Here is a 12,690-nt window from a genome sequence, read left to right on the forward strand (position 1 = left end):
TGCTGGTGCCAGAGTCAGGACTAAACATGGAGCGGCCTCCTGCTGGTGCCAGAGTCAGGACTAAACATGGACCGGCCTCCTGCTGGTGCCATAGTCAGGACTAAACATGGACCGGCCTCCTGCTGGTGCCAGTCAGGACTAAACATGGAGCGGCCTCCTGCTGGTGCCAGAGTCAGGACTAAACATGGACCGGCCTCCTGCTGGTGCCAGAGTCAGGACTAAACATGGGCCGGCCTCCTGCTGGTGCCAGAGTCAGGACTAAACATGGACCGGCCTCCTGCTGGTGCCAGAGTCAGGACTAAACATGGACCGGCCTCCTGCTGGTGCCATAGTCAGGACTAAACATGGACCGGCCTCCTGCTGGTGCCAGAGTCAGGACTAAACATGGACCGGCCTCCTGCTGGTGCCAGAGTCAGGACTAAACATGGACCAGCCTCCTGCTGGTGCCAGAGTCAGGACTAAACATGGACCGGCCTCCTGCTGGTGCCAGAGTCAGGACTAAACATGGACCGGCCTCCTGCTGGTGCCAGAGTCAGGACTAAACATGGCCCGGCCTCCTGCTGGTGCCAGAGTCAGGACTAAACATGGACCGGCCTCCTGCTGGTGCCAGAGTCAGGACTAAACATGGAGCGGCCTCCTGCTGGTGCCAGAGTCAGCACTAAACATGGGGAATCTGTGTTTCAGTTTTATGCAGCTAAAATCTGGAACATTCTTCCAGAAGATGTGAGACAGGTTCTTTTCTGACAATGTTCAAATCGAAGTTAAAAACAGTTTTGTTTAGCTGTGTTTATGACTGAAAGGATTTTTCTTTGCACTCTTCTCTTTTATGGCTTGAATTGTTTTTAATTAGTTGATTTTATTGTATCTGCTGTGTGAAGCACTTTGAATTGCCTTGTGTATGAAATGTGCTCTACAAATAAACTTGCCTTAAGTCTGATCCCACACAAAATCACCACAGATAAACTTGCAAATTCTTAAACCAGTCAAAGTGCTGTTTTTGGACATAAACTCTCAGTTGCTTCTTATGGACATTTCACCCGCTATTCACTGAGATGTTCAATGTTATTTCTATTGTGTGCGCATTTTGCACTGGACTTTTTATTTTGACATCTTGTTGGAACTTGTGAGACTATTTATAACACTATAGATTGTAAGCACTTCAGTATATGGAACAGAATATCTGCAGATTATAAATATTGTAGATATTGAGTTTTATGTTGTTTGACAAATGCAATGTTAAATATATGGCACAGCCAAGAAACTTCATTCATTTGTATTTGTATTATTACTTACACGCACCTCAAAGTCGAAATAGAATCTTTTGAGTCCAATCTTTAAAAAACCCTTTTTTATGTAAGCCTCCTGACACATATGGGACATGTACAGTCCACGTGTGTCTGTTTTGATGCTTGTAGTGGTGGAGAATAGCCCACCACTGGGTGCAAGTCTGAATAGAGCTTGTATCTACTTGAACTAGCAGCAATGTGTGTATGGAGATGTTATTCAAAGTTAGGGTACTTACTTTCCTCACACACAATTTAGTTACTAATGCAATGCTTTTACATTGTATGTAACGGGTATAACTATAACTTGGTCTAAAGACTGTTTTAAAAGGCACACGTTACAGCAGAGAGATGCTGATCAGGTGCGGAGAGCAAGCACATGGGAGGGCATCTGCTGCAGTAGGTGCTGCAAAAATGAACATTCCGGTGCGACACATGGATAAAATATCTGGGCATTTCTGGGAGCCTATATTCTCACATGTGTACGTTCTTACCTTTTCTGGACACTGTTCCAAAGCCACTTTTTGTTCCAGCAACGTCTGATTTACAAATTAAGCACCGTCTGCCTGACACATGTGGATGAATCAAAAGGGTATGTGTTTGAGGAGAAATAAGGAGGTGGAGTTACTGCAGTAACAGTAACTTGGATCAGCAGGACTAAGACACTCGCCTGACCATTCTCTCAGACCTGAGCGATGTGGGGTATGATGCTGTGTGCTGTACCTGTGCAGAGATCATGGTGAAGCCAGTCCAACTTCCTCACAATCACCTCTCCTCCTGAGGACACAGACAGGAGGATTAACACAAGAGAGGTCTGAAATCTGAATTCAAACCAATTCAAGAATCTCATTTCAGAATATGTTTGTTTGTGTCAAAACTCCAGGGTTCTCCAGGGACAGCAAGTTTTACACAAAAGGAAGGAGGAAGTGTCTGGGGAAAGAAAAGTCTAGGCCTCCCTGCTCTATGGAAAGCCAATGTGATCACACTCCGCCTCTTAGGAGCGGTGTATCGTGGCGTATTTTGCCCACAGCTCTGAGTAAGTTTAATGACCACAGTCAGCATTAATCTGTTTGGCTTTTAGTGTTGTTAGCATGAAAAGGAAGGAGTGGCCCAAACTTGTTGTTTTTAGGAAATCCAATAAAGCCAAAAGGTCACCAATTTCAGATGATAATTACAGGTGAAAAGTTTGGAATAGGGGTGTCCATAAACACCTGAAAGTAAAGTGATAATGCAGATAGAGAAGTGTACATATTGTCCTTTGCACAAGACACGTTTCACATTTCAACAAGACACACACACTACGTCCGTCCGTCCGTCCTCTCGCTCGGCGTTCTCTTTATTTACGGCAGACGGCGCTCAGCGTTAAAAAGTGCCGCTTTATTTTGTAAAAGCACCGTAAAATATGCCACGATACGCCGCTCCTAAGAGGCGGAGTGTGATCACATTGGCTTTCCATACTGCTCAGACCCGCAACCCGGCCCTGGATAAAGCAGTAGAAAATGGATGGATGGAATATAATCATAAATAAACCTTATGAACAAATGTGAAAATTCTTCACTCCAAACAGAGAAAACCAAAAGTTAGACACTTGAGTGCCAGGTCTTGCCCCATCACAAGTCCTTCACCTCCCCCCTGCTGGACCCCCTGCAATTTGTCTATAGAGCCAACAGGTCTCTGGACGATGCAATTAACTTGGCACTCCACTTCATCCTGCAGCACCTGGACTCCCCGGATCCTGTTTGTGGACTTCAGCTCTGCATTGAACACCATCCCTCACCATGCCTCATGGGAGGCAGTGCGTGCGCGCCTTAGTGATGAATATCTGACAGTCAGCACAAGACTCCACAGGGCTGTGTACTTTCTCCTCTGCTCTTCTCCCTGTACACAACCTGCTGCACCTCCAGCCACGTCACCGTAAAACTGACCAAGTTTATGGAAGACACCACCCTCATCGGGCTCATCTCGGACAGGGATGAGTCTGTCTACAGGAGGTGGAACTGCTGGTGTCCTGGTGCAGCGGTAACAACCTGGAGTTCAACGCCCAGAAGACGGTGGAGATGATCCTGGACTTCAGGAAAGCCCCCCCCTCACTAAGACAGACTCCCCATTACCACCATGCCAGGTAAATTTATCTGTAAATTTTGTGTACATACTAAGTATATTTTTATCTTATTGTGAATTTAAATAATTTTTCTTTAATGCATGTCTTATTTCATATATCTTGCTTTTATTATTGTTCATGGTATTTTGCACCGAATCACCAAATCAAGTTCATAGCCTGTGAATTTTGTTCACTGACGATGGCAATAAACCTTTTCTGATTCTGACTCGAGTCATAAGTTAGTACTGTTTGTGAGGGAGGGGTGATATAGGCAGGGGGACTAGAGGTGTGCTCTTTGCGGTGGATTGGACCCCGCGGTCACGCTTGGGTCATAATCATATTATGATAATTATATTATGGTCAAAATTATGGTCATAATCATATTATGACCCGACCCTAAACCCCACAGGCTTGAAAATGTGTCAAAATGAACTACACCCATGTGAGATTAGAGGTACAGTGATCCCTCGCTATATCGCGGTTCACTTTTCGCGGTCTCGCTGCTTCGCGGATTTTCATCATGCATTGTGTTCTGCATTCTGATTGGCTAAACAGTCTCTCCGCGTCTTCTCTAACTGTGTGTCAATAACGTTATGGATTAATATGTACATGTACGTAAAACCGCTTGCCAAATTGAAGTTTGCGAGGCCGGTGAGAGCGGCGCGCGTGAGCTTCAATGTTTTATGGAGTATTTCATTGTATAATAACTGTAAAAAAATAAATGTTTCTACTTCGCGGATTTCAACTCCCGCGGGTTCTTCTTGGAACGTAACCCCCGCGATAAACGAGGGATCACTGTAATCCTTTTAATGTTTGATAAAATTCCAAATGTGGAAGTGGCAAGCTCGTTAACAAAAAACAATTTTTTTTAAAGCGTTAAAACGAAAGTTACATATGTTACTAGGGTTCTATGAATCCTGGATGACGGCTAGAAAGGTGGTGCTGAAGCAAAGAATGTTCCTTTTGCACATACGCAGTTCGAGTAGTAATACCATTAGAGTCACACCTGTGACCCTGGATGGCGCCCCGGAAGTAATATATTCCCACGTCATCCTTTGCTCCGTTCTCAGAATCTTGCAATCTCGCAAAACCGCGAGGAGTTGGAGTGACAAGAGCGCATCTGGCGGTCATCCGGGATTTATAGAACCGTAGTTACATATGTAACTTTTGTTCTATTTCATTCCTACTGACCGCCAGAGGGCGCTGCTGAAGCACTGAATGACATAATACCAGCTATGTCAAGAAGAATCCCAAGCACATACCTCACTAAGAAGAACCCGAGGAGTCCTGGAGAACCACACCAAGACGATGTGGAGCAGCCACAGTGACGTTGTAGAATCTTGCGAAAGTGCCCGACGTAGTCCAAGATGCAGCATCGCATATAATTCCCAAAGGAACACCCTTCATGGCGGCCCAGGAAGTGGAGATGCCTCTGGTGGAATGAGCCCTCACGCCAGGCGGTGGGGGGAGTCCTGCCATGTCGTAAGCACGGCGAATCACATCGACAACCCCATTGCGAAAGACACTCTCTGGACACAGGACAGCCCTTCTTAGCACCACCATAACATACCAAAAGCTGGTCTGAACGCAGCTGGTGGCTCCAGCTGAGACATGTGGGACTGACCGAAAGGGCATGCAACTCACTAACTCTTTTCGCAGAGACACTGGCCAACAAGAATGCAGTTTTACAGGAAAGCCATTTAATGTCCGCTGGTGCCAAGGGTTCAAACGGAGGTTGACACAGGGAATCTCAAACCACTGACAAGTCGCACATTGGAGCGCGTGGCGCAACAGAGTGCTGCAACCTACGAGCTCCGTAGGTGGCTCAGACCCGCCAACGGCCAAACCCACAGCCAAAGGCGTTGAGGATTTGGTTGCCTTATCTGACCCCCCAACTTAGACAGTAGAGCTCTCCTGGCCGGAAGAGGCACACACGCACGCACACCACACGCACGCACACCACACGCACGCACACCACACGCACGCACACCACACGCACGCACACCACACGCACGCACACCACACGCACGCACACCACACGCACGCACACCACACGCACGCACACCACACGCACGCACACCACACGCACGCACACCACACGCACGCACACCACACGCACGCACACCACACGCACGCACACCACACGCACGCACACCACACGCACGCACACCACACGCACGCACACCACACGCACGCACACCACACGCACGCACACCACACGCACGCACACCACACGCACGCACACCACACGCACGCACACCACACGCACGCACACCACACGCACGCACACCACACGCACGCACACCACACGCACGCACACCACACGCACGCACACCACACGCACGCACACCACACGCACGCACACCACACGCACGCACACCACACGCACGCACACCACACGCACGCACACCACACGCACGCACACCACACGCACGCACACCACACGCACGCACGCACACCACACGCACGCACACCACACGCACGCACGCACACCACACGCACGCACACCACACGCACGCACACCACACGCACGCACACCACACGCACGCACACCACACGCACGCACACCACACGCACGCACACCACACGCACGCACACCACACGCACGCACACCACACGCACGCACACCACACGCACGCACGCACACCACACGCACGCACACCACACGCACGCACACCACACGCACGCACGCACACCACACGCACGCACACCACACGCACGCACACCACACGCACGCACACCACACGCACGCACACCACACGCACGCACACCACACGCACGCACACCACACGCACGCACACCACACGCACGCACACCACACGCACGCACACCACACGCACGCACACCACACGCACGCACACCACACGCACACCACACGCACGCACACCACACGCACGCACACCACACGCACGCACACCACACGCACGCACACCACACGCACGCACACCACACGCACGCACACCACACGCACGCACACCACACGCACGCACACCACACGCACGCACACCACACGCACGCACGCACACCACACGCACGCACACCACACGCACGCACACCACACGCACGCACACCACACGCACGCACACCACACGCACGCACACAACACGCACGCACACCACACGCACGCACACCACACGCACGCACGCACACCACACGCACGCACACCACACGCACGCACACCACACGCAAGCACACCACACGCAAGCACACCACACGCAAGCACACCACACGCAAGCACACCACACGCAAGCACACCACACGCAAGCACACCACACGCAAGCACACCACACGCAAGCACACCACACGCAAGCACACCACACGCAAGCACACCACACGCAAGCACACCACACGCAAGCACACCACACGCAAGCACACCACACGCAAGCACACCACACGCAAGCACACCACACGCAAGCACACCACACGCAAGCACACCACACGCAAGCACACCACACGCAAGCACACCACACACCACACACCACACACCACACACCACACACCACACAACACACAACACACACAACACACAACACACAACACACAACACACAAAACACACACACACGGAGGAGTCGCAACACAGACTGTTCAGCAACGGAAACCATGGCTGTGCCGGCCAACACGGGGCTATCAACAATAGCCCGTGACACTCTGTAGGGTTGGTGGGTTGACTCTTCTGAGGCAAACAAGTCCACTTGCGCCTGCCCAAAAAGGCCCCAAATTGTGCGCACCACCTCAGGGTTGAGGGACTTGCCGTGAAAGAAAGTCTGCAACGGAATTGCTGTCTCCCGGCAGATACACAGCTCTCAGTGTGGACAGACGAGGCACAGCCCATCTCAACAGATTGCGAGACACCTTGAGGAGCCGAGCCGATCTGACACCTCCCTGATGGTTGATGTGATAAACCATGGAGGTGTTGTCCAACCAAACCAGAATGTGTTTCCCTCTCAGGTGTGGCAGAAAATGCCTGAGAGCCAGATGAACACCACGCAGCTCCAAAACATTGATGTGGTTCGAGCGATCCTTCTGAGACCAAACCCCTTGAATCAACCTGTGCTGCCACACCGCTCCCCATCCTGTGGTGAAGGAATCGGTGGTAACCACCTCCCTGTGACACACCACCAAGCCCATGGGGACCCCTTTCGACAAGTACTGTCTGTCCCTCCATGGGGCCAGTGCACGCAAGCACTGCCACGTCACCCGAAGCATTCGCCGTCGGTACCGTGTGGCGTCCAGGTGGAAACTATTCAGCCACCGCTGGAAAGGACGCAATGACAGGAGACAGAGGGGCACAATGCGCGTGACCGAGGTCAGCTTCCCCACAAGTTGAAGAAACTCAACGAAAGGGTGCCAAATACCAAGTCCGAAAAGAGAGACCATATTTTGAATATCGTCCAGGCGAAGAAGTGATGACACAGATGACACACTTCATCGACACAGTGTCAGAACCTATTCCAAGAAATTTGGCCCTCTGGGATGGGACCAGGTTGCTCTTCTCCATATTCACCCTGAAGCCCAACTGGGTCACATTGCGCAAGCAGGCGAGCCGTACCCCAGATGACTTGCGCTCGGGATGTAGCACCAATCAGCCAGTCGTCCAGATATGGTAGGACTTTCAGTCTGGGCTGCCTTCACGCATCGTGTGAACACTCTCGGGGAAAGGGGGAGTCAGAATAGGACTACCCGGAATTGCCAATCACTGCCTAGATAGGCAAACCTGAGAAACTGCAGATGTTGAGGTGCAATGGGCACATGGAAGTAGGCATCTTCGAGATCGACAGACGTGAACTACTCCCCGTCCGTGAGTGACTGAAGAACCTCTCCTGTGGTGAGCATGTGGAATGGCAACACTTTCAGGAAATGGTTGAGTCCCCTCAGATCTAAAATGGGACGAAATCCGCCTGTCTCTTTGGGCATGAGGAAATTTGTGGAATAGTAGCCTCCGGGTTGGAACAGAGGATCTACTGCCTCAATGGCACCCTTGGCCAGGAGGGCAGATAGCTCCTGGGCTTATGCTTGAGCTGTTGCCGGGTCGCTGATCATCGTCATCTTGACCCGGCCTGACATGTGTGGCCGGCGTCAGAATTGCAGTCAATACCCATGAGTCAACGTGGCAACCACCCATGGGTCCGACGCATGACCAGCACAGTAGCTGAGCTGCTGATGGGAAAAATATCAGACGGGCGGCCTGAATGTTTCAATTTCATGCCCCCTGACCCCTAGGAGCCCTGAGGGGGCGGTGGCCAGCACCCGAAGGTCTTGGCTGGTGTCCCGGTTGGCGTGGAGCGCCGCGAAATCTGGAGGACAGCGGCAGCGGAGCTACACAACTCTACCGGCTGCACGGGTCCTACTGCACACCTCGGTGAGGGAAGACTGAGAGAGCTAAATCTGCCGACGTGCTTGAACATGGAAAGACATAACTCTGCCAAGTTACCTCATCATAAGCACAAAAGCCTGTAGCGCTGTGTCACAAAACAAATTGGCAGCAGGATCAGCAGCATCACCCCCTTGAAGGGAGGAAGAGAGAGCAAGCATCACGTGAGCCAGTGAATTGCCTAAGCGACCAGCCCGTGCACCAGAATTACATGCCTTGGTTACCAATTTGTCAGTCACTCGACATTGGGACAGAGGACATCTAACGTCCTGTCGTAAGGCTTCCTCAGGTGAGACACTGAGAGACGCAATAGTAGGTTCGACAGCAAGCACGCGATCAAGACCGGCTGCTGATGGATTATGCATAGCGGCCAAAACAAGTCCATGCTCGGATCTTTCCAACAGGCATGCATCTCTTTAAGATGCTCCATGGACGGAGGCATGACAAAAACTCGTAGGAGCAGGTTGCGTGGTATTTATGAACCTGTTTGCACAGGTCTGACCCTGGCGTACACACGCGCTTTGGTGATAAATGCAGCAGATGAAGAAAAAAAAAAAATAATAAAAAAAAAAAAAAAAAAATATATATATATATATATATATATATATATATACTCTTTATTGGTATTTACCAATAAAGAGTCATCATAAACAATAAATTAAACAAAGCAATGACCATGGTAGCCCTTTGATTGATATATTTATTAAAGCTTAAAAATCTGAACTTTCAAAGGAATAATATTTGAATTATAAGTGTATTAACAATTCAGGCAGCCACTTTGTTTTGATGTACATCTCAGTGGAGAACCACAGGATCACATGTTTGGAGGGAATTCTGTTGTGTGTCTGGTTTCTTTCTTAGCCCATGTCAAAGTGCCCATTACTCACAGGGAAATGCAGACTGTTGGGAGAGGATGTGGCAGCAGGAGGCAAATCACTATCATGTGTTTTTGGTTGTATTGTCCTGTTGCTAAGAAATATTGGACAGAGATCAATAAAGCACGACATATTGTTTATGGGGTCTGCGACAAGTTGGCCGCTGTCCAGGATGTACCCTGCCTAAGGCCCGAAGTCACTGGGATAGGCTCCAGTCACCCGCGACCCCGAAAGGGAACAAGCTGTAGAAAATGGATGGATGGATGGATATTGTTTATGGCGTTATGGGAGCTGACCTGTAGATCCAAAAGCTCCTCAACTTCCTGGAGGAACACACTCTACTCTAGATGAACGGCTCTTCATCTGCCTGGATGAACTGTCTGAGTGGTTCTGGCTCCACAGTTTGCACAGTCTGCAAATTGAAGCATGTCAGCCTGTCCGTCCATGGGAGCACGATCTCTCCTTCACTGTGGTCCCTGAGGTTTCTACTTTCTACCAAAGGGTTTTGTAGTTTTTCCTTGCTGAGAAGGAAGGTGTAAGGACAGGGGGATGTAGGGACCATTGTTCCCTCTAAGCTGGGTGCGCACTGCTCCAAATGTCTCCGCGCACAGAAAATCTGCTCTGCGCACAAAATAAAAATCCAACCTGTATTGAATAAACTCAACACATACAAATGTATACAATGTGATTCAGTGAGTGACAGACAAGGACCGAGTTGGCATACAGGGATTTTACCGATGGGCTGCTGTGTAAATGGGCCGGTATGGGCCGTGCTGTAGAGGTGAACAGCGCTGCGCAGCCCCGACTAGAGACCTGTGACGGACGGGATTGCCCACGGGATTGGACCACGTGAGTAGAACAACGCTGGTGAAACTTTATGAATGAGGCTGAGCGCGATGTGAGAGGCGTGAACGCAGCAGTCTGAATGAGCTTTTCAGTGTCATACGCCTCTGTTTCAGTGGGATTAGTTCAGTTTATTTAAAGACCGTCCTGTGCGGGTCGCTAGTCCAGAGCTATCTAAACATTGGCCATTCACGGATCTCATTGCAGTAATATCGGACCGGACCAGAACCCTCAAATACTAGGCCTATTGAAGCTGTACTCTGCATTGTGTATGTTAAAGTTGGTTTAAAGCAGTGGTTCTCACACAGAGAGTAGACTATAGGCCACAAAACATCGGCTCCTCGCAAAATGAGGCAGTTTGGTGTTTAAAGGTGCACTATGGAAGTTTTCTCATGAAATTGTTCTTGCTTTGTCTGGAAGGTTCCACAGTATGATATAAACTCATCTATCTTTCAATTATCTAGTTAAAAGGAGTTTCTATTTCCTCAAAAGTACTTTGTTAGATGCTGTACCATTAAAAAAAAGAAATTAAATTTATACAAAAATCTATATGAACCAATATTCAGCTCGGTTTATGGAACAAACCGATTGACTCAAGCTGACATTATATAGTAAGATATCACTCTGGCCAACTGAGTCGATAAAATAAAAAGAAGGAAATTATCCCTATATTTCACCCCGATTTTTCCTGGGTGTCCCAGACCCCCCTGCAAGACTCACTGGAGTAAATATCACTTCAACTCCTGGGCCACTTTTTCACCCAGTCCACTCCTGCTGCACAGGTCATGAACATGAACAAGATTTTGGTCTTTTTCATTGTAAGTGGATTAAAGCACTTAAAGGAATTATGGAGGATTTTTTGGCGCCAAATCTGAGTCTCATTTCCTTGTGGCGTGGACAGCCGAGTAGTTCATTCACATGTCAATCATAGGATGCACCTACTGCACACCCGCAGGCTCGTTCTGGCTCGTCCCCAGCATAGCAGCACGTTTGCCTGGCTGCACATGCGTGGTTTATATACTGGTGTGTGTTTAGTGAGATTCTTCAGTTACAGTACAAAATGAAGACAGAGAAAGACTGTGTTCGAGCTCAAAAGAGACGGAAATCTGCAGAGACGAGAGATGTGACCCGTGTAGCAGCGGGGCTGTAAGCGTGCTCCGGCACGGGGGTGAGTGTGCGCATGTGCACTTTTTAAAAAGGGACTAACAGTCGCTTGAGTTCTCAAATCGGTGAAAAATCCTCTATTATTCCTTAAATTAAAAGTAATTAAACAGAAATGACTGCTGTGACTTGGTTATTTTAACAAAGCATGTCACTTGGACAGATGTGTCGGGCGTGACCACATTGCACACGTCTGATGTTGCTCACAGTGGTCCAGGGGCCGCTCAGGGAGTTTGTGTGTTTGCTCAGACACATGAAGAATTAGAGGGAACATTGTAGGGACATCGTCTAAATTTCTGTTTTTCACTGTCGCCTTTCGAGGAACTGCTGTTGTGATTTTGGGCGTTACAAAAATGAGTTGAAACAAATTGAACTGAATTTGACTTGAGTACATGCAAAAAAGTCAGGCACATTAACTAAGTATGTTATTCACGTTTCAAAATAGTGAAAATGGGGTCCAGCCCTGTGACAGTGATATATGAGGGCAGTGTTCTCACCGCTGGGCTCGGTCACACGCTTGTTGAGAGAGATGTTGCTTCTGCACATGCTCAGTAGGTCATCTCCCACATCTGAAGAGAGCATAGAGCACAGAGGTCAGAGGTCAGCAGTAGGACAGAGGCGGCTGGAGGACTGACCGGTGCAGTAGACTCTCTTAGCCACAGACGCAGTGAGGATGCTGGTCACACCGGTCCCTGCTCCCAGCTCCAGCACTGTGGCCCCTCTGAAGGCCCCGGGCGCTGAAAGGATGAAGTCTGCCAGCAGCAGGGCTCCACGCCACACCTGTACACACACGCAAACACGCACACGCAAGCACGCACACACACAAGCACACAAGCACACACACGCACAAGCACACAAGCACACACACGCACAAGCACACACACACACAAGCACGCACAAGCACACACACGCACAAGCACACACACACACAAGCACACAAACACACAAGCACACAAGCACGCACAAGCACACAAGCACACACACACACAAGCACGCACAAGCACACACACGCACAAGCACACACACACACAAGCACACAAGCACAAGCGCACAC

General features: G+C 49.6%; 1 protein-coding gene across 1 annotated transcript in view; it reads right to left on the bottom strand.

Annotated features, from left to right (window-relative positions):
- The window catches only part of mettl22 (methyltransferase 22, Kin17 lysine), a 49,770-nt gene that overhangs the window by 19,187 nt on the left and 17,893 nt on the right, over nucleotides 1-12,690 (bottom strand). The window contains exons 7-9 of the mRNA XM_072442347.1: nucleotides 12,272-12,416; nucleotides 12,134-12,205; nucleotides 2,007-2,060 (exon numbers count right to left, since the gene is read on the bottom strand). Of these exons, the coding sequence (XP_072298448.1) occupies nucleotides 2,007-2,060; nucleotides 12,134-12,205; nucleotides 12,272-12,416 (271 nt within the window). The remainder of the gene's footprint in view (nucleotides 1-2,006; nucleotides 2,061-12,133; nucleotides 12,206-12,271; nucleotides 12,417-12,690) is intronic.

This window comes from Eucyclogobius newberryi, unplaced genomic scaffold (assembly GCF_026437365.1).
Source record: "Eucyclogobius newberryi isolate DKJ021-1_F unplaced genomic scaffold, fEucNew1.0.hap1 SCAF_13, whole genome shotgun sequence".
Taxonomy (NCBI): Eukaryota; Metazoa; Chordata; class Actinopteri; order Gobiiformes; family Gobiidae; genus Eucyclogobius; species Eucyclogobius newberryi.